The following is a 21,213-nucleotide window of genomic DNA, read 5'->3' on the forward strand; positions in this document are numbered from 1 at the left end:
AGCTGGCCCCGGGGAGCACCCTGGCAGTGCCTCGTCCCTGAGGCAGCCGACCCTGCTCTGTCTCCTTGATGGAAAAGACCTGCTGGACCTTCTCATCCTGACCCTTTGCCTTTGGAAATGTGCACAGTCAGGGTGTAAATCCTTGCTGCCAGTGAGCCGCCCCATACTGGGGAGGCTTTAATCAGCAGGTGTGGGTGTCACATCTCCTCCCAACCGTGGCTGAGCATCCCCCTCCCAGTAAGGAGCCTGCTTGGGGCTGGCCCAGGAGCAGAAGCATCTTCAGTTAAGTCGCTTGCACCCCTCCCTGCTCTCCCAGCCCCGAGGAAAGCAGCCTGACCTCGCTCAGCAAGAAGGCAGACATGACCTCCTCCCCAGGCGGGCGGCTTCCCAGATAACCCCCCGGCTTTCCGAGGGCAGTGCAGGTGTCAGAGGCATTGTCTCTTTGGAAATTAATTTTCCTGTCGATTTCCTTATTTCTCTTAATTGATGAGGGGCAAGTCTTAGGCGTGTTGCCAGCGGCACCAGCCACAGCCTCCCGTAGGTATCGGCGGAGCCGAAAGCACTAGCGCCGAGGGCTGGGGAGTGTAATGAACTCTCAGAGGACTCGTTGCAGCTCAGCCCGTGCTCTAGATTAGCTGAGGAATCATCTGGCCCAGCTATTAACTGTCCCATTTAACATCATAAATTATTAACCTAATTTTGAGGAGGGTCGGTGACGGATCACGCTGATTTTGTCAGCTTTTCTGCAGCCTTTCGCACAGCCTGCGGGTGCGGGGTAAGCCGCGGGCAGGGCCTGAGGGTCAGTGCCTCCAGAGAAGGAGAGAGACATGGCAGCACAGCCCGGCTGCCGGCAGAAGGACCAGCTCTGCCTCTTCTCCCAGCCCAGCAGAGAGCTCAGGGAGAGCCAGAGCAGGGGGGGGATCCTCCGCTGGAAATGGGGGATGCGAGAGCTGCCCCCGGGGAAGAGGAAAGCCTCCCCCACCCCAACACATCTGCACCCACGTGGGACACATCTGCACCCATGTGCATGGGTGTCCACGGCCTCTGCCCCTTGCTGGGTACCAGTGTGTGCTGCCCACCTGCAGTACAAGCCCGAGGTGCTTTTTAGCTTGTTTAAGCAGCTATCATGATGCTTTTCAGTTTGCACAGCAAAGGCCTGGGGTCAGGAGATTTTTCTTCCTACGCTTGTGGTAGACTAGAGCTTGTTCAAAAAGTTTCCTTCCTGGGAAAAATTTTAAGTAAAATAGGGGCGGGGAGGGGGAGGGGCAGTGATTCTTTGGTATAAAAGTTTTAAACCTTTCAGAGTTTTTTTCTAGCTGATTGAAGTGTAATGAAAATTTAAGGGACACCGTCTTTTCTTTCCTGCAGCAGAGAGATGCTGCGGGAAGAAGGGTCCGAGAATTGCATTCAAACCAGCATTTTTTTTAATTGAGTGGAAAAATTTTGAAGTCATTTGGTCTGTCGAAAAAAACCATACAGACCTGAAGGAAAGCAAGCTCTGAAATCCTTGTAAAACGCCTCTTTCATTCTGGCATCACAAAAAGGACTTTTTGTTTCCCCGCGAGCAGCTGCCCTGCTTGGTGCTGCCCGTCCGTGGTGTGTGAGCCGTGTGGCCCCAGGCTGGCCGTGTGCGTGTCCCTGTGGTGTGTCCCATGAAGGGGTGGCATTTGGGAGCCGGTGTAGCCCCCAGCCCCGCTCCCCTTTGCTTTGAGGCTGTGCGAGGATCAGCGGTTGTAGGACGGAGCATCGCTCTCTGCCACGAGTTTCCCTGGCTGCAGGTGCTTGGGATCAGGATCAGCGGGCTGCATTGGTGGTAAAACAACCCCCCCCAAAAACCCCAACACAAGCCCAAAGAAGGGCTTTTCGTTGTGGTGGGGGCGTGGAAAGGTGTCAGAGTCTGCATTCAATTGGCAAGAGCCTGTATCACTAACCTGCTCATCCTTGAGTACCCACCTACTAACCAAAAGCACCCGTAGCTCGGCGGTGTGGTTATTGCCCCTCTTTCCCTTGGACAGTGAAATGGGGAGTCCTGCGCTTGCAGACCCACAGCATGGGTGCTCTCCCACTCCCCTGGCTTGATGCGAGGCTTTACACACGCGCAGAATAGAAAAAGTGCAAGGAAATCGCCTTCCCCGGAGGCCTGAAACTCGCAGCGCACACGCGGCACAGACCCGCGCAGGACTGATGCCCAGCACACGGATATAAAATACAGCGCCCTGCAATAAAACATGCACTGCTAGTCTATATATTTTGCAATCCCTTTAAAGATTTTTTTTTTCTTTAAACCCCTCACCCCAGCTCCCTCCCCGTTCTCCCCCCAAAAAATTATTATAAAGAATTATTGCCATTAGTACGTCTTTCCCAGTGAAAGGAGAAAATCGCCTCATTCATAATTTATACCCTCAATTACTATTAATAAAGAAATATTTCAGCAGAAAATCGCCTGGGAAAATTACACGTAACATTGCATTAACATTCTATTTGAACATTTTCATCACATTTGTTATAGAGTTAATAAGAGGGATATGCTCCCCTGACTTCTTCATGAAATTATGGGCTGCCTATGATAGTTTAATCTTTTAGACTTTATATAATATATTCACTTTACTAATTGAGCTATCCAAGGAGCAGTTAGGGATGTTCTTAAACGTGGAAGACAAAGTAATCAGGGCCGTGACTTCCTGACGAGAAGATCTTCTTCCGGAGATGAGGAGCCGCACGCGTGAGGAGCACACACGTATGTGTTTGTGCGCAGATGTGCCGCTCCATTAGCCCTGCCCTTAACGTCCTGCCTGTACTTGGAAGTGAACGTGAATGAAAGGTGGAGGTGATTTTCAGGCTGGCGAAATATTCCCCAATTTGTGTTTCAGAGTGTTTCTTTCTTGTGTTTCAGAGTGAAAGGGGGCCTGGTGAGTTTGAGCAAGCTGTTATTTTTGGAATAAGAAATGCCCAACACGGGGTGGGGGGGGGGTTCGGGAGCAATACTTTGCGTAGACAAGCCTTTATGCTCAAATTCACCCCTACCCACAGTCGTGCACAGACCATCTCCAAAACTCTGGATAAAGAGCTAGGCTGGGGTGGACAACCCCTCTTCTGCTCTCCCTGGAGCTTCTGCTTCACCAAGTAATGCCTTCTGTGGCGCGCGGTGCAGAAAGGCTTCCCCCACACACGGGGTACAAACGAACCCAAAATTGGGCCAGAGACAAGATGCAAGGAAGGGGTGAGCATTGAGGGATGAGGAGGCGTTCGGAAGACAGACACTGCTCTGGTGCCACCATGGGCATTGCTCTGGACAGTTTGCTTGTCTCCAAAAAACTCGAGCAACTTGAAAGCCTTGGTAGCTCTCTCTCCTGCTCCTGCACCTGCAGACGGGGACCTCATGCAGCAACTGGAGCACTGGTCCAGACTCAGGTGCTCTTGGACCCTTCCTTGCACAGAGGCAGGGGCGGGCACCGAGATTTGAGCCCCTTGTCCAGTTTGGGAGTTGAAAGAGAGAGTCAGGGTCTCTCTGCAAGATCCTTCTTTCCCCTCCATGTGCACATGAGGTGTCCCTTACCATGAGGTGTGATCCCGAACTCCTGCTTTCAGCGGGAGGCTTCCCGAGGTGACAGCAGGCAGTGGTTTGGACCAGGACCTTGTGGAAGAGGGCTGCATTGTCAGCATGCCAGGAGGTTGCTCACTCATTAAACCTAAGTACATGCAGCCACGAGCAGGTGCAAAGAGGGATCCATCACTGCTGAGCAATGGCCCTGCCACCGGCGATGAAGGCAAATCTCTGTCACCTGTCCCTGACGAGGGAGGCTGGGGGAGCATAGGACCAGCTGCTTCGTTTGACATCCGCAGGGTGCTGGTGTCCCCTCTGCAGCCACTGGGACCGGTCACTGCAGGGAAAGGGTGGCAGGGCACAAGGTAGCACGCAGGTTCCTAGGTGAGGATTTGCAGTCACCCCTGAAACCACTCTTGCGATTCCCACCTCTGAAAACCAGTAGCCAATGCTGACAGCAAGCCAAAGCGTTAATAAAACGCTTTCATGCATTGGGATTCATTAGCTGGGGCTCATTAAATAGCAAATAAGAGCCCGGATGTTGCCAACTGAGCCCTGCTGAGGGCAGATCCTGTGGGTGAGGCGACTGGGCACCGCAGGATACCCCCGTGCTGGGGGGGTGGCCGGGTGAGCCCCTATCGCTCCCCAGTCCGCCCCACCAGAGACGGGAATCAGTGTGGGAAGTATGCAAGGGAGGGCTGCTGGCAGCGAGCACCCCGCTGCCACGTGCCCGCCATTTTAATGTCTATTCACAAGGCCATCGACCCCTCGGGCCTGGCCAGGCTCGACTGTTCAGACCCCTGGTGCGACATCCAGTTCTGTCCCCAGAAGAGGGGACTGAGCTCCTGGAAGCTCTGTCCTTCCAGCCCATACAAGCCCACCAGGGAGACAGGGATGGATGCGTGACAGCCCAGACCTGTGCCCCTCCACTGCGGTGTGAGGTATGGGGAGCAGAGCACCCACACATGGTTGCATGAGACGTGCAGCTCCATTAACGCTTGCATGGTGGAGCATGGCTGTCCCCCAACAGTTCCTCACGGGATGCGCTGCACCCTCATGGCTGAGCTTGCAGCCAACATTTGCCTGGGTGATGGTGTGCCACCAGCCAGCACCGATGGAGGCTGTGGCCACCCGGGCCACCACCAAGCCATGCTGTGCAAGCAGCAGCCCGTGCAAGCCCCCATCTCCCCGTCATCTCCCAGATGGGCAGGGGGCCACAAGCTGCCCTGCGTGCAAACACATGGGGAGCACGGGGTGTTGGGCGTCTTTCCAGGGACCACACAGGCAGCCTGGGCACGGCAGAGGCCGAGGAAGGTGAGGCATGGACTGTCCATCCCAGGGATGGCCACTGCCTGGTCCTGGGCAGGATGGGCCACACTGTAAACAGGACAAGGCTTGTAAACAGGGCTCCAGCTGGGATAAATTTAGCCCATTGGGGTTGCGGCCCCGGCGCGGCAGGACACGGTGTCAGGGCATTGTCGAGAGGAGAGGGGGAGAAAGAAGCTGAATAAACAAACACAGCTTGTCCTTTTTTTTTTTTCTTTCTTGTCCCGGCGTTGTTATTTCAGCCGGACAATTGCCCTGCAGATTGAGGGAACAGGCTGGAGTTCAAGTGAATTTGGCTTCCAGCACCTCCCTTTTTACATTGTGTTTTCACATGGGAATGTATCCTGGCATACATATATGGGGGATGTCCATACCCGGGGGATGTCCATACCCATGTGTATGGATAACTTCATGGATGCTCCACACACATCTCTGGGCTGACCCACAGGGATACAGGCTGCTTTGAAGGCCAGGTGAGGCCGAGTAACTTGGCGTTGGCTGTCATGTAGGACTTTGCTTTCTCCACGTACACACATCCCAGACTAACACCTGGGGGTGTCCAGGAGCACACGTGCCAGGTGATCTGTGCTCCATATGCATCTGTAAGTGTCTCCATGGGCAGGCACAGCCCTGGAGGTGTCCCCCCACGGCAGAGGGGACACTGGACAGGTGAAAGTCTCTGCAGGACTTTAGAAATGGAGATCAGGACGCCGGAGCTTTTTTTCCCTAGTTCTGTCATGGGGTTTGGAGAAGTCATATTCCCTTGACAAAATCATCCGTGATCTTGGGAGCAAAGGGCATGGATCTTCTCGGTCAGTCCTGCTCTGCGAGGACCTAAGTCTTTTCTAAAGGCCATGTTTAGAGGCAGCCTAATTTTCATGTCTTAATTTTATTTTTCTCACATCCCTCTCTGACACACACATACACACACACTTCTATTGGAAAAACGATTTTAATACCCATGGCACATTGTCCTGGTGTGATATAAAATCCAATGACATGTGGCATTTGGAAAAGGTCACTTCCCCCATCAGGATTCATTATCCTACCTCAGCCTGGGAAGCCATGGGGTTGCCCCCGCCTCCGTGGACCCCTTGCCCCCTCCCCGGCTGCGGCGGGCGAGCAGGGAGAGGGGACGAGGTGGCTGCGTGGCCACGCTGGGGACTTTGGCAGTTACAGGGACATGCTGTCGGGAAGGCTCGGGCTGCAAAGCCGGTTCCGGTGGGTGCGTGGGGCTCGGTTTGGCTTTTGCCTGCCTGCCCCTGCTCGCTGCTCCCTCTCTGTTCCCTTTCGAGCCGGAGCCGCCTCTTGCGGTGCCTTCGCTCTGCACAGTTGCAGAAGGGAAACGCTCCCCTTCCCTGTTTCACTTGTTCAATTTTTGGCGTGGGTGGGTCGGTTGGGAAGTGCCCTTCCATGTCGGTGCTCACCGCCACCTAGGCAGAACCAAGAAGAGAAAGAGGAGGGGACGTGGAAAGCCCGGCTCCTCTCCAGCTTCCCCACCAAGCATGAGGTCCCTGGCTGCCCCATGCTCAGTGCCCCCCAGCCCCTGGGGCGGACCAGTAGCTCCCAGAAGACTGAATGCAGCAGCACTGGGGGCCTCTGCCCTGTCTCTTGGAGATTGCCCACATCGGGCAGCACCCTGGGCTAGAAAGGGGTCCCTGGTGCATGTTGCAGGTGAGGGACAGCAGGTCAGGAGTGGGGGATGCTCACAGCAGGGCAGGAGTGACAAGCCGTCCTGGGGCACTTGGCATGTTTTTTCCTTTCCTTAGACTTTGTTTCTGCCCAGGCTTCCCCAGAACCATCTTTGTCCAAGTATAGCCACCTCCCCAGGGTGTTCCCAGCACACCTTGGATCTGTTCCCTGGAAAGGCAGAAGGGTGCAGAAGGGCCAAACCTGCTGAGAGGCTGCCCGGGGGGGGGCTCAGAGGGTTCAGTCCCTTGTGGGGCAGAGCAGGGGCTGTTCCCCAGCAAGTCATCCCATGGGCAGGGGACTGGGAGCCAGGACTTTTCTGCTTGGTCCCAAACTACCTTGGGGCACCTTGGCCAAGTCGTAACCCTGTTCCCCACCTGCAGGAGGTGGCGGCAGGGGGGGAGGCGAGGGTGGGTGCACGGACTGTGCAGCGGGCTGGGGGCTGTGGGAAGGGTGGGAGGCGGGGAGCGGGAGCAGCCGTTCCTGGGGAGAGGAGGATTATTTTCGCAGTAGGGAGTGGGGTTTGATGCCTGCTGAAGATGACTTCTCGGGGTGCTGAGGGTGATGGCGAGTGTAGCCCCTTCCTACCGTATAAACACCAATGAGTTATGGGTACCCCAGCCTCTAATTATGCAGTCAGCCCCAAATAGGCTGTGTCTAACGAGGCTGACAGACTAATATCTCAAGAGCCCTTAATGCGTTATCATCTCTTGCTGTATGACCTCATATTTATAACTGCTCTGGTGGGAGGTTGAGAAATGTCCTTCTCGTCCCCCAGCCCCCTCCCCAACTTTCCCCCCCCCTGGAGCAGCAGCTCTTCAGCCTCATCTGTTAGGATCAGGAGGAGAGAGGCGACTTCTCTCCATCCATCATGAGCGGAGTTCGCGCTATTAGATGATTAAAGACATTTTTTATAATATTTGGAAGAGGCTTTGAAATGTCTCTCAAACGGTGTGATTAATGCCTGCTTAACCCTCGCCTGGCCGGGATGGTGTGGTGGGGTGGGGGGTGCATCCCTGGGGCAGGGGTCCCCAAGCATCTCAGCGGTCGCCTGGCCGTTGGGCCCCCCAAGCCCTGACAAGGTGTGATTCATGAGCGCGGGGCACCTGCAGGAAGCTCCGGCCTCCAGGCAGTTCCTAACGCACCGGGGACTTGGTGGTTTCTGAGGCTGCAACGGCCGGGGCAGGAGGAAGCGGCGCCTGCCCCCTCCCCAGCGCTTACACAAGAGGCCCCAGGGCTGTGCCGGTCCAGGTCCACAAGCTGGACCATCCCACACCGGTGCTGTGGGTTTCAGGGGTGGGCAGGGGGAGGGAGTGAGCAGCCCGTGCCCAGTCCCAGCTGTCCTGAGCTGGTGGGGTGTTTGCTTTCCTCATTTCCCCTTCTTTTTCCTCTGCCTCTCGGGATGACTCGCTCTCAGAGGCAAGTCTCTCCAAAAAAAATGTCACGGGAATCGAGATGTTGGGGTAGGAGGCACCTTTAGGATGTTGCATCCTTGCTCAGAGTTTGCCATAAAGACCCGTGGGGCTGGTGGACGTGTTCACACTAAAAATTTTGTCGGCATTGTCCGGTACCTGCCCAAGGCCACGTCACTGATGTTCGCTGTCGTTGGTTCCCGTGGGGGAGTGGAGATTTGGCCTCGGATGGGGGAAGGATGCCCGCCTCCTTTGATCACAGGCGCAATGTTTCATAATCTCAATTTCTTGTCAATTGATTGCCAGATAGAAGCGACAACCAAAGAGGGCCCCAGGCGTCTGCAACTACCACTCATCGTATGATTTTAACTCTCCCCCTCTGTAAGTTTGCATTATTTTCTTCTTGTTGTTGTTGTTATCTAAAGAAACCTCCCCTCCCTCCCCTTCCAAAAAGCCTCCTAGAAATCCCAACGCCCCTGTCAATTTGGTATTCAATGTACAAATAGCTGACAAGGGTTAATGCATGATTAATAGGTGTTTTATTAAAATAGTTAATCTATCATTATAGAGTCCAAAAGATCAATAGATTTCTTATAATCGTGGCTTAAAATCATCTTTAGCGCCACTGCGTATGGGCTTAAGACCCTGGGCAAGACGCTTAGGAGATCTGGGAGTCTCCTGTTAACTCCTTCTAACCCTTCTGCCATCTGAAGTGTGACCCCGGGTCTCCCGCAGTCGGAGAAAAGCCGACACAGGGCTGCACGTACTGCTGTGCTTACCATCCACCCTTTTATCTGTGGGCATTAAAATTGTCACACCTGAGTGACAGAAAAGGGAAATGGAGAGAGGCAGAAACTGGGAATGCAGCTGGATAAATGCTCTTTGTTACGACCGTTGGCAGCGCCTGAGCGGAGCGAGGCGAGGGCATGGCAGGGCTGTCTCCGATCCATTAGTGCCGTCGCAAAGCAGCGAGCGTTGACCAAGCATCGTCCCATCAGGGCCGTGCTCCTTCGCTAACGAGTGCTGCCTCGCGCGCCGGGGTGAGGCGGGGAGGTTCCAGCCTTGCCCAGAGGGGAAGCCATGTGCCCGCTGTGCGGCAGGGTGCCGGTGGCCAGGGAGGACCAGCCCGTGACACCTGAGTCCCATCCATGTCCCCTGCATCCTGGCGGTTGGATGATGTTGGGTCTGGTTGACCCAACCCTTTGGGATGCCTGGACCAACCTGCTTTTTTGATAACTCCGGCGATACCATGACAAATCCCAGAGACGCTGAGCTGCCGACCCCCAGCGCGAGGTCTCTGCAGGAGGAGGTGCTGTTTAGACAGGCTGACACGGGAGCAGCTGAGCCAGCGCAGGCCGGGGGCAGCGCAGCCCCCTCTCTGCCCCCTCACCGCCCCGCAGCATCCTCTGCTCCGCAGCACAGGAGGGATCCTGCGGTCACGCGGGGCATCTGTGGTGGAGCCTGGATGGCAGCATGGAGTGCCTTGCTCTGAGGGTGAGGCAGCTGGCACTGGCCAGTGGTCCCAGAGCGATTTTGGCCGCGGATGTTGTTTGGGCTACCCATGCGATGGAAACCCGGACCTGCTGCCTAGTGAGCGGAGCAGACGTTGGTGTGCTGGGACCAGTCCTGGTGGCCTGAAAACCCTCCCAGTGCCTTCATTTCTCCCTCCCTGCGATGCACGGGTGCAGGATGGGTAGACTTCCGTGCAGCCCCCGGCACCACAAGCCTGGCCAAGGTTGGAGACGCTCGCTTGGAGGCTGCGGGGAGCTGGTTCTCTCCGATCCACGCAAAGTGCCTCCACCGTAGCCCCCTCCCACAACCCCTCGCCCTGCGTGGGGGCTCAGCCCTGCTCCCCGTTGGGCTCTGCTCCCTGCCCGGCCCCACAGCCCATGCCAGCCAGCTCGCCTCACACCATAGTTCAGGTAAAACGAAAGCAAGTTCGTACCGTTACTTTGCCCTTCTCATCCTGCTGGGGCTGGCTTGAATAACTCCCACCCGGCAAGAGATCCCAACTCTGCCCCATTGAGCCGGCGGGTGCGTGCCTGGCGCGGGGTCCCAGCCTGCCGGGAGGGTATCGCTGCCCCCACCTCCCACCCCCACCGGTGCTCGGCATGGGGCTGGGCGGAGATTTTCCAGACCCCCCGGGTCCAGCCCTCTCCATCCCTGCCTCATTGCTTATTTCTGGGCCATTATGTTCGACAGGGAGAATTTGTTTCTGTCCAGAGCAGATGCCCGGACAGTCTCAAACCTCTGAGGATTTATCATCCTGAGCTTTTGTTTGTGGGTCTCCAGGACCCTCTGCCCCACAGCCAAGCCCAGATGCTTCTCTGTCTCCTCCACGGAGCCTGCTGCCCTGCAGGAGTGCTGACCCCTCTCTTCCCCCATGGATACCCAGGCGTGCAGGCTTCCCTGCACACACACGCCTGCAAAGGCCACTGCTGGGGGCAGGATGCTGTGGTCACAGTGGCAGGGGACATGTCCTACCTACTGGGAAGGTGCTGGCTGTGGCTCCTTCCAGCTTTGCTCCCCAGGGCTGCCAAGGATGGTGGCCCAGGGCAGGGCACGCTGGGCTCCCAGCACAGAAATCCCCCAGGATCCTTAGGTGACATTCAGCCTGCCCTGGGACTGGTGGCAAGGGAGCCTGGGCTTGTCCCCTTGCAGCCCCCAAATTCCATCTCTGCTTCCAGCTCTGCTCCATGGCAGCCGGGCGGCTGGGAGGGCTGGGCAGAAGTGAGGTGTGAGCCCCCCTTGCTTGTCTCGGGGGTCAGCACCGATGTCCCCTCGTGTCTAATAGAACTCAAACAGTGGCAGCCGCCTGTGCCGAGTGACAGCGGGGTGACAGCAGGGGCGGCGCAGGTGCCAGTGCCCACTGGCTGCAATCTCCATCTAAGCTGATGTTCGGCTGCCCTGCGGTCGTGGTGGTGAGGATTTGGGGTCACACTCGAGAGGTTCGGGTCTGTAAGGACAGAGCTATCGGCTGGCACAGGTAGCAGCTGGGGTTGTGGTTCCAAATCTCCACCGCTGCCGCGTTAGATGGGGACCCCACTTGCCACCACCCAGAAGCCACCGTGCGGGTGATGGAAGGCTGCCCCGGAGGCTGGTGGAGTGGGATGGAAAGGGGTGCAGGGCTGCTCCACCAAAGCGCCGCCCCCGCAGCCCCGTCCCCTCCCCGGCCGCCCACATTCCTCTGCAGCAGCGCCAGGAAGGGGGGGGACCAACCTTTGGCACGTTTATTGACACTCCCTGAGTTCATACTGCGACTCTACAATCTTTCCCTGAGATTATTAAGAATTAATTGATCACTTTTATATTCCCCCCGATACCCAGTGCTGCTTCGCGACAGGCAGCAGGAGGAGGGAAGGGAGACAGGAGGAGGGTGAGGTATGTGTAAAAAACACACTGATAAATGTTAATTACTCTTTTACAGCCCTTGTCAAATTCCAAAGCAAGTCGTAAATTCATTAAACTCTAACGGATTAAGCACATGCAGCTTATTTAGTCGCCATAAACAAGATCATTTGGTTGTTGATTTTCCCCTTTTTATTGCTGCAGCAGAAAAGGGGAAAAAATCAGATGAGGGAAGCAGTTGGTGGTTGCCAGGGGGTCAGAAAAGTTTGGATTTCTTTCATATCTTGTTTTCTTGCTCTGTGGCAGCTCTCTGTAGCACATCGGTCCTCAGGTTGTGCCTGGGCAGCATCTTGCCAGGGAACGTGGCCTTCCCAGGAGCCGTGTCCATGCCCCAGGCGGCTGAGTCTGCATGGACAGCCCTGGGATGGAGCCACGCTGCACAAAAGGTTCCTGTGTCCTTTCCATGCCCCAGGGCTGCCTTCTTAGCGCTGAGGCTTTTAAAGACCCAAGGAAGATCTGGATGAGCAAAGATGGGATGCCCAAAGACCTTTTGGTGGTGGTTTTGTGCTGGGCAGGCTGCCTCCAAGGGTAGGTTGTCTCCAGTGAGGCTCAAGCCAGCCCCTGGGACGCTCGGGTCTGCTTTCAGCCACACTGCAAGGAACTGCGCAGGCAGAGTTAGCACAAAAGCAGCTCTGCTCATTTGGGGATGTGTCAGCCCACTTAAGTGCTGTCCCCAAGGTGCTGACTGCGCCCAAGTGAGGGGGACGTGTCCCCGACCAAGCCCAGCCATGAGAGAGGAGGCAGGGAAGGGACACCATGCTGGCAGGGAGGGACAGGGCACCTTCGGCAGCTCTGAACATGGGGACATGGCCCAGGGTCTGCCGACCTGCTCAGTGAGCTTCCCATCTTCTGCTTGCACATGTTAATAATCCAGACTGACCTCCTGAGCTGTGGGAGCAGGGGAAGGAGAATGAGAGGAGGGTCATGGAGATTAATTAATACTCAGGGCTCTAATTACGAGTTTCTTCAACACTGGGCTTCTAATGAGGAACAGGCGCTAAGGCAGTCCTGAGTCCCGCTGCCCCTCAGCTGGCCCTGCTGAGACATCTCCTGCCTCCTTGCGGGGGTGGTTTTACTGGGAGAGGGATGGGACTTAGCCCCCGGCGACCAGCATCTCCCACAGCAGCTCTGGGGCTCCGGGCTGCGTGGCCAAGAAGCTGCCACGCTGCTGTGTAACCCCGTCCGTGCCTCGGGCTGAGCGCTGGAGACCTGCTGCCATCCCCAGCACACCCAGCTCCCTGCCTCCATGCAGTACACGATTGTGGGACGGGGGCAGGAGGTGGCCTGGGGGACCAGAGGACCTTGGTGGGTGTCACAGCCTGGCCCTGCGCAGTGGAGGGTGCTCCCAGGTCTGGTGCTGGCAGGAGCCCTGGCACTGCTGGCTGCTGGTTCTGCTGATGCTGGGTAGCCGTTTCCAGCTGAGCGGCTCATGGCCGGTGATGCTGGCCCTGGGGCACGGCTGTTCCTCTCCGGCATCTCCCAGCCACCGGTGAGGCTGTGCTCATCAGGAGCTGCAGGCAGCCGTGCGCTGCAGGCAGCAGAGGGAACTCTAAACACCTCACTGGAACTCGCTGCCTGAAAAATTTGGGGCTTTTGCTTCAGAGCCCACAGCAGCACTTCGTGTAAAGGAGGTGACCTGAGCGCTGGAGGGGCAACTGCCCTCCTCCAGCCCCATTGGAGCCCACCTCTGAAATGGGTACAGCCCAGGGGGGTCTGAGCTGTGGGTGCTGTATCCCCCTGCCCCTGCTCCCCACTGCGTTTGCCTCTTGGAGAGCAGAGGGAGAAAGAGGAGCTGCTGAAGGTGTCAAACAGGACAGGGACGGGGTGCCAGCCTTCAGAGGCCCCCTTCTCAAGAAGCATTTCCCTCCCGCAGCCTTCACCCTTTTCCTTGTGGCGGGTACAAAGAAGCACCCCAGCCCACCAGGTCCTTCCATGCTTTCCTGCTGCCTGGAAGTGCCCTTGGGAGATCTCCTGGGGCTTCTGAGCATGGACAGGGCATCCAGCGGTTAACGGAAGGAGGGTGTCCCATGCTAAGCAGTAGCTAACAGCCACTAGCTAATAACTTTATGGCTTCAAAGGAGGGCATTTATCATGCTGAAGTTTGTTTATGCACTAGTTATATGGCGCATTATTCCAGTGTTGTGTTTGGCTGATAAATTCTCTGTGACAAGCAAGGCTACCAATGGGGACTCACTGAGTCCAAAAGACCAGTAGCTTTTTCCTGAACTCTGCTTTCCGAGATAAGGATGTTTTTTCCCTCTTTTGTTTTGTAAGGAGAAAAGAAAAAAAAAATGCGAGAACCTGTAAACTCCAAAAAAAAAAAAAAAAAAGAAAGAGGGAGATTTTTGTTCCGGATAAGTTGCCCAATGCTGTGGTCCCCTGTTGGGGGCAGAGGAGAAGGTCCTGGTCCTGGCAAGGACCAGGCAGGCAAGTGATGCACGTGGGCCTGAGTCGGGAGACTTGTGCGTGTGCTGAGTGGCCACTGACAGCTCATAGGGGCTCTGGATGGCCCCAGGAACAGCATACCTCAGTCCCCACTGCCTTCAGAGATGGTATTTTTGGGTAGAAGCGTTAGAGGACGCTCTGGCAACCCCCTAGTTCTGCCCAGTGTTTCTAAAATGAGCCATAATCATAGTATCCGTCACAATTTGGAGGTTGCGTGTGTGCAGTTTGTTGCTGAGCCCGGTGCAGCTGCTACGTTCACTTGTACCCCCTCACTGCTGGGTTAAATTGCTTTAATCCTGCTAATAATAATGACCTTCACATTTCTGGCTTACTCTATCGCAGGAGCCAAACCCACTTCGCAAACATTAACAATCTCGGCCTCCCGACTCTGTGCAAACACGATGGGTCAGGATTATTTTTCTTGCTGCTGTGGTGGGGAAACTGAGGCATAAAGCAAAGAGCTGGTTGGTCTGAGCCTACCCAGGGGGACACCCTTTGCTTTAACCATTAGACCTCATCCTGTCACCAGTTTGGACCAGTGTAGGCTTTCATGGGTCTCGCCTGTGGAGCAGGAGCTGGGGCTGCCTAGCTGGTGGGGTGGACCCTGATGCCAGGACCTGCTTCCACAGTGCCACCGAGGCGGTTTGTGTGTCAGCAGCCTTTGCTCCTGCCGGGACTGGGACCTGCGCTGCAGGGTGCTGGGGTGGGCTGGGATGTGCCAGCTCAGCCTTGTCCCTTCCCCATGAGGCCAAGTCCCTCCTGCAGTAAGTGGGAAGCCTCCCTCCGTGGTTTGGTGCTGGGGTGCACACACCTCCCGGCGTGCAAACGGGCTTGTTAGGTGCATCCGTGGGTGCTCCCTGGTGAGGGCATCGTAGCACATTTACCTGTGCACGCCGCTGTGTGCACGTACGGGTGTGCATCGACGTGGATTCATGAGTGCACTGCCTGCATCTCCACCTCCGTGTGCTGCGTTAGGATCCACCCATGGCTGCCCGCCAGCCTGGGCGTCCCCGGCCGTGCAGCCATCCCAACCTGCGCATCTCCGGCTGCCTACCTGTTGCATCCCCGGCTGCCTACCTGTGCCGGCGCGCGCGGCCCCGGCTGCGGATCTGCATCGGTGGCTGCGTGCAGTGGCCCCTGCAGGCTGTAAATACTGCCAGTGTGGCAGGGAGGTTGAGCGGTTTATGGCTCAAGGTCAGGCCCATGAATCATAAAAAGGTGTCGGAAGGAGCATTAACTCCTAGCCTTCGTTCGGTCTCTGTGTGGTTTCAGGCGGGGCCCCGGAGGCAGTGATTAAAGGGTGCACCTTCCCCTTTCAGTTTTACGGTAAAAGGAAAGCAGTAAATTAGAAGCCCACAGGCTGGGGCAGGACGGGTCCCGCCAGCGCAACGGCTACACGAGTACCTGCCGCGCGCCCCGAGACCCCCCGCCACCGGCCCTGCACACACCCCCTGCCAGCATGGCACCCACACGGCCCCTTCCCGTGGCAGCCCCTTCCCGAGGGACAGGCTCCGGCCGTGTGCCGGGCAGGCGGCCGCGCTCATAGTGGGTACTTCCCTCCTTCCTCGCCCGGCTGATGGCTCGGGACACCCGGGGGTGCTCAGCCCCCGCTCACCCCACGGAGCAGCAGCGCCTCTTGCTCTGCACCTTTTTACGACTCCAGCTATAATTAACTCGAGTAATAAAATTTTTTTAATCCAAATAGATATAATTAACATTTAATGCCCCTGTTTTCTTGCGAATTGTCAGGACTGTTAAGAGCTGAGTATTGATTGAAGAGGTGAGGCAGATGTTTCTGCTGCCGAGGGGGGATTGCCGGAGCAGAGGCAGAAAGCCCTGAAAATGGTTGAGTCCCTGCCCCGCATCTGGACCTTGGGGCAGAGGGTTGGGGCTGAGGAGAGCTGGGACCAGCGCTGTGGGGCTGACCCTGCCCCAGCTTGGCCATGGCATGGAGGAGGAAATGAAGGCTGCTTACAGGTTCCTTTTCCTACAGCTCAGCTGTAGGTAGTCTCCAGCACTGCAGACTGGTGATAAGCACTCAGGCATGGGGCATAGCTGGACCCACCATCTCCCAGAGATGGAGGATGGAGGTGTGAATGCACCCTGCCCCATCCTCATCCCGGCAGCAGCATCGTCCTTCCGAGCTGGACCCAGCTGGCAGCGGCCCTGGCATCGCTTGCTCGTCCCCACCGCTGCCTGCCAGGCTGGCGAGCGGGATGTGGGACATAAGCAATAACACCTTCCCCGAGCTGCTGCTGCTGCAGCCAGCCCCGATAAGGTGCCTTGCAAAGGGCCGGGCCATTGCCAGGCTGATTTTGCCCAGCTCCTGCCAGCTTGGCATGGCTGCTTGCCCTCCGGACCTGCCCGCCGGACCTGCGGGTCAGGCTGCCACCGCCTGCCTGGTACCTGCAATAGCAAGAGCCCCCGGGGGCAAGGCGGGAGCTGGAGCACATCTGCCCAGGGGACACTGCACATCTGCCCAGGTATCGCAGCCCTTCAAGCGCCTGGCAGCTGCTCAGAGGCTGGGGCTGGGCTGAATGAAAAGCCCAGGCACATGCTTTGCCGCTGTCGCTGGGCTGTGTTGAGCATTAGATGTCTCCGAGGAGTGGAGGGAGGGAGCCTAGCAGCTTGCCTTAAAAAAAAAAAAAAAAAAAAGTAGTGCTTCTTTCCCCCCTGGGGAATGGCATTGCGGAGCCCTGGAATTGACGGGGCTGCCAGAGCTGATGGATGGCGCCGGCGGAGGGAGCAAAGCGGGTCAGCAGAGCAGAAACCAGCAGGCACAAAGAGAGAGCATCCCCGCTCACCAAGGCAGGCGGTGACACCCTGTGCCGGGGCTGGGCCCACAACAGCCCCCTCTCTGTTGGGCTGGAGAGGCGGCACAGCTGGGGTACCTGGGGTGCCATCCTGCGAGGTCCCCGGGCTCACCCCAACTGCATCCGCCAACAAGAAGGGCCTTTCTTCGTCTCGGCACAAGCCCCGATTGTTCGGACGCTTCCCCTGCCACCGCCTTGTGCTTCTGCTCTTCCCAGGGACAGTTCTGGGAGGAAAAGGAGGACTTGCAACATCTGCATGGCCAGAGCTGCTGGGGCTTCAAGGTTTCTAAAGAGGCCGAGGCGCCTCGAGCAGCTCCAGACCAGGATATCTCAGTCCTGCCAGCAGCTCTGCTGAGCGGCCGTGCGAGCCCACAACCCCCCTGTGCCTCAGTTTCCCCACTGAGATGGGTGAGATGTGCTGCAAAGAGTGGGTGCATTTGAGCCAAGGCACCCCCAAGGACTGGGGAGCTGCAGTGCCAACTGCTCGGGGCAGCTTCGGTGCGGGCAGCTGTGGTGGCAGGTCCTCTGCCTTCCATCCCGGGCACACAGCATCCCGCTGGCCATCCCGGAGCTGGAATGGTGGAAAGCTGAAAGGTGGAAGCCTGGGCTGGTGTGGGTCTCTGCGAACTGCTCCAAGCAGGGACCTGGCCAAGTTTTGGGCTGATGGTGGCAGGAACTGAGGTTTTTTTAAATGGTGGAGGTGGTGGCTGCGGGGAGAGATTGAGGGACCGGGCGGCTGTGTTAAATCAGCTCTAACCTCACTAAAACTTATGTGCAGTTTCTGCTTCTTCATGAGAGACACAGGCAGCCTCCCGCAGGAGAGGGGACAGCAGCTTGCAGCAACACAGGGGGGATGCTGGCTGTTGTGATGTGACCAGGGCTCACAGACGCCCACTCCAGCCTGGGAGCCCCCAGCTCTGCCGGCGGGAAGTGTCTCCTTCCCGAGCACTGTCCCCATCAGCCACGCATGGGAAGGCAGGATTTGTCCCCGTCAGCCATGCGTGGGAGGGCAGGATCGGTGGGGAAGGGGACCGGAGCCACACTGAGCTGTAGGAAGTGACAACTTCTTGGAGTAAAACAAGGGTGCAGTGAGCCCCAGGCTTGGGATGCACGACTGCAGGCTGCTCCCTATCTTGATTGTGGGGTCAATGGGACTTTCTCCGTTCTTCCCCTGGGCACGAGGAGAACAAGCTCCTGCCTCAGCTGGGAGGCCACAGCCCTTTGCCCAGGTCCCCCTGGATGGAGGCTCACAGTGCCCTCCAGGGACGCAGAGCTGCATTTTCCCTCCTGCAGCCTGGGCACAGGGAGCGGGTCTCCCAGCAGATGGGTGGCAGGAAAGAGCCCAGGCGTCCCTGGATCCCGTCCCGAGCTCTGTCTGCAGTGAGGGTATGCCTGAAGCTGCTAGGCTGGAGGGACGTATCTCTGGAGGGATTTGAACCCCGAACTGTCACCTTTGCTCTCCAGCAAGCCCCGCTGCCCAGTCCTGCAGCGCTGACCGACCGACTGCTGCTCCAGCAGCCGCGAGGAGGAGGAGTGCGGGGAAGGGGCTCAGCTTCAAATCGATTCTGAGCACTGTGATAAGAATCTCTTATCACCCTTGTCATTGTAATGGCTGGGACTGAAATGCTGGGCTGAGTAAGGGCCAGATTTCTGCACAACTGGAGGTGAGGAGGAGCCGGGGCGCAGCAGGGAGGCAGTGGTGGCTCTGGGACAATGTCCCAGCGCTTCGAGCACCTGCTTGCTCTCTCCAGTGATGACCAGAACCAGCTCTCCCTTCCTTTCCCAGCCTTGGGGCTGCCCCATTTCCTTCCCCAGCTCCTTACAAGGAAGAGATGCTCCTGGTGGCATGGTTGGCAGCAGAAATGCAGTGAAGGAATGGGTCTGGCAGATCCAGACCATGTCGGGGGGGTAAGGGGCACACAGAGAAGAGCAGCCCAAAGGGCTGGATATTGCCAAGAGGGGCCAGGAGTGAAAGGAAGAACTGGGAAGCATCTTGCTCCTACCTCTGCAGCTACCTTCAGCCTCTTCCCACCTCCCCTAGGGATGGGCTCAGCCCCAGCCCTTTGGGAGGGGCAGCACAGGAGTAAGACAGGAGCCAAGCAGACAGGGATCTGGAGGAGGTTTCCAGGCCTTTGGGAATTCCCTCTGTTCCCATTACGGTCTAAAAGCAGCTTTTCCAATGGGTAAGGAAAAGGGAGCCGGTAAATGCCCTGGGCAGTATTAGACTAGACAGTGGCAGCATGGAGTGCCCTCAGCTCCCCCCCAGCCCTGGCGCATCGCTCTGCCTTTAACCCCTCCTGCTTCTCCCCTGGGTTTTATTAACAACTGTTGATTGGGATTCCAAGGTCGTCTGGCCCTGTGGAGATGCAGATAAAATCTAAGGCTGCTGCAGTCCCCTGCATCTCTGGACCCACCAAATCTCTCTCTATCTACAATCTCTCGCCTCCCACTAAGCTTTCCTCCGGCGGACAAGCCCGAGAAGGTTAAACAGGGTCCTGCAGCAAGGCCACCGCTCTGTCCTCTGACGATAACCGTGTGGCTGGGGGATGTGTTAGCTTTCCACCCTCTTTCCCCGTTCCCCTTTGCTGTCGCTGTGCAGGTTGTCCTGCTGCCAGGTGGGGATGGCCAGGCAGGGACCATGGTGCCGAGGAGGGACAACGCTGCCCCGAAAGGCTTGCTGAGGGTCTGCAGCTGCCTGGGAGGCTTTGCTGCTGGCTCCACACTTGTTGGTGTCAAAAAAAAACAAAACAAGCTTGAAGGACCCCATGAGCACCCTGTATATGGGTGCCCTGCCACTGGGGGCTCTTAGCCAAGGTGCCGTACCTTGGTGCCCTGCAGAGCTGGGGGCTAACAGAGCAGGGGCTTTATCAAGCCCGACAGTTGCTCTGCTGGAGAGGGCAACTCTGAAGCTACAGACTGTTTTTTCCTATCATGGACCAGAGCCAGGTTTCATGGCCGCTCCCAGCTTGGTGTCCCGGGAGCCGGTGGGCAGGGGTGGTGGCGCAGTGCCGAGCATCCCACCACTCCGGAGAGGCACCTCGGGACTCGCCCGTTTAATTCCAGGAGCAGCAGTGTCAGGTTGAGTGAAATCGGTCCCGACGGAGGATTTATTCATTTCTCCTTCCCTCTGCCTCCTGCCAGGGGCTGCGCTGAGATCCCGCACCGCACAGTCATCTCGCTAAAGCCGAGGGGGGCTTAGTGCTTAAATGGTTTTCATGCCGCCGCGGAGTTTAGTGCTTGTCAACAAGTCCGATGTCTTGCCAAAGAGCCTTGACAAACAGAGCAGCGGGGAGACGGGGAGAGCGGGCATCAGTGCCTCAGGGAGGAGGGGAGCACGCGGGCCGGGTCTCCAAACTGCCCTGCATACATGGGAATGTCGCCTACCCAGCTCCCTGTATCCCCTCCGTCACCGAGGCCAATTTGGCCGTCCCACCCTCCGGTGAGAGGTGGATTTGGCCCAGCTCTCAGTTTAAACCTCATGGAAACACCCTCATTAAACCTCACTAATGTGAAAAAGCAGAGCTCGCCCCTGGGTTTTAAGGCCTCGCTTTTGTAGGCTTTTGCAGAAATAGGCGTATGTATATGAATATATTTGGTGCTGTACATTCATCAGGTGGCTTTTACTGCTGGGGTGAGCCCGAAGCCGCCGGGCTGAGCCGAGTGCTGTTGCAGTAACGTGCTGGCTCTGCAGATGGGGATAGCAGAGCTCAGAAACCAAACCCGGCTCTTTTCAAGGTGCCACTTAAAAAGCTCTCCCTGCCTGGGGAGAGGGTGACAAGGCACCCTCACCTCCTCCTGCCACCCCAGCCTGCCCCGCTGGGAGGAGAAGCCCTCAAACTCATCTTCTTGCCTTTTGAGTAGCTGGATTTGCCAGGGATGAATTTGGGATAGTTCAATCCAAGCTCTGGGACAGAGATCTGGCTTGGTGCAGAGCTGTGAGGCACATGGCCCAGATGAGCCGGCAGTGATGAGGTTTGGAGGCCACTTGTGCTGTGGTCCCCTGGGGAAGCCGCCCATCACCTTGGTGGCAGCACGGGGAGCTAGGAGGCACACATGGTGGGGCAGGCGGCCCATAGCAGCCAGCTGCCCCCATCCCGGCTCTGCTGTGGCAACAGCAGACCCCAAGATGTCTGCTCCTGTGGGATCTGCTGCTGCCGGTGGGTCGCCTGAGTCAAGCATTTGAGCAGGATTCGAAGGAGAGCTGGGTAGTTTTATGGGCAGTAATAGCATTTACAGCCCTGCTGGCTGAGGCACTGATCCAGGGGGAAGGCAGCCACCTCCCCAGTAATAACTGGATTGCAACACTAACCCATCTCCAGCCTTCCCAAGGGCAGGATTGGCCCCATCCTTTTTTTTTTTTTTTTTCAAGCATCCTTGATTGACTGATGCCCCGTCAACCCATGGGTTGGCCCCACCTGGTGCATCCAGCATCCCTGTGCCAGTGAGGTCCTCACCTGGTGTAAACTCACACTTCTCCCCGGATTAAGGGTTAAGCCCTTCATTTTCACAGGAAGCACCAGATATTTTCTTTCTTCACCCCAGTCCTTGGCTTTGTCCTGCCATCCGCAGTAACCGC

The 21,213-nt window shown here is 57.2% G+C and overlaps 1 protein-coding gene across 4 annotated transcripts in view; it reads left to right on the forward strand.

Annotated features, from left to right (window-relative positions):
• RNF220 (ring finger protein 220) overlaps positions 1-21,213 on the forward strand; it is a 227,573-nt gene that overhangs the window by 80,113 nt on the left and 126,247 nt on the right. For 2 of the 4 annotated variants that reach the window (XM_054210879.1, XM_054210877.1), the window contains exon 2: positions 8,278-8,352. The exons of the other annotated variants lie outside the window; for them this stretch is intronic. In XM_054210879.1, the coding sequence (XP_054066854.1) occupies positions 8,278-8,352 (75 nt within the window). The remainder of the gene's footprint in view (positions 1-8,277; positions 8,353-21,213) is intronic. 4 annotated transcript variants of the gene reach the window in all.

The sequence above is a fragment of the Rissa tridactyla genome, chromosome 8, assembly GCF_028500815.1.
Source record: "Rissa tridactyla isolate bRisTri1 chromosome 8, bRisTri1.patW.cur.20221130, whole genome shotgun sequence".
Lineage (NCBI taxonomy): Eukaryota > Metazoa > Chordata > Aves > Charadriiformes > Laridae > Rissa > Rissa tridactyla.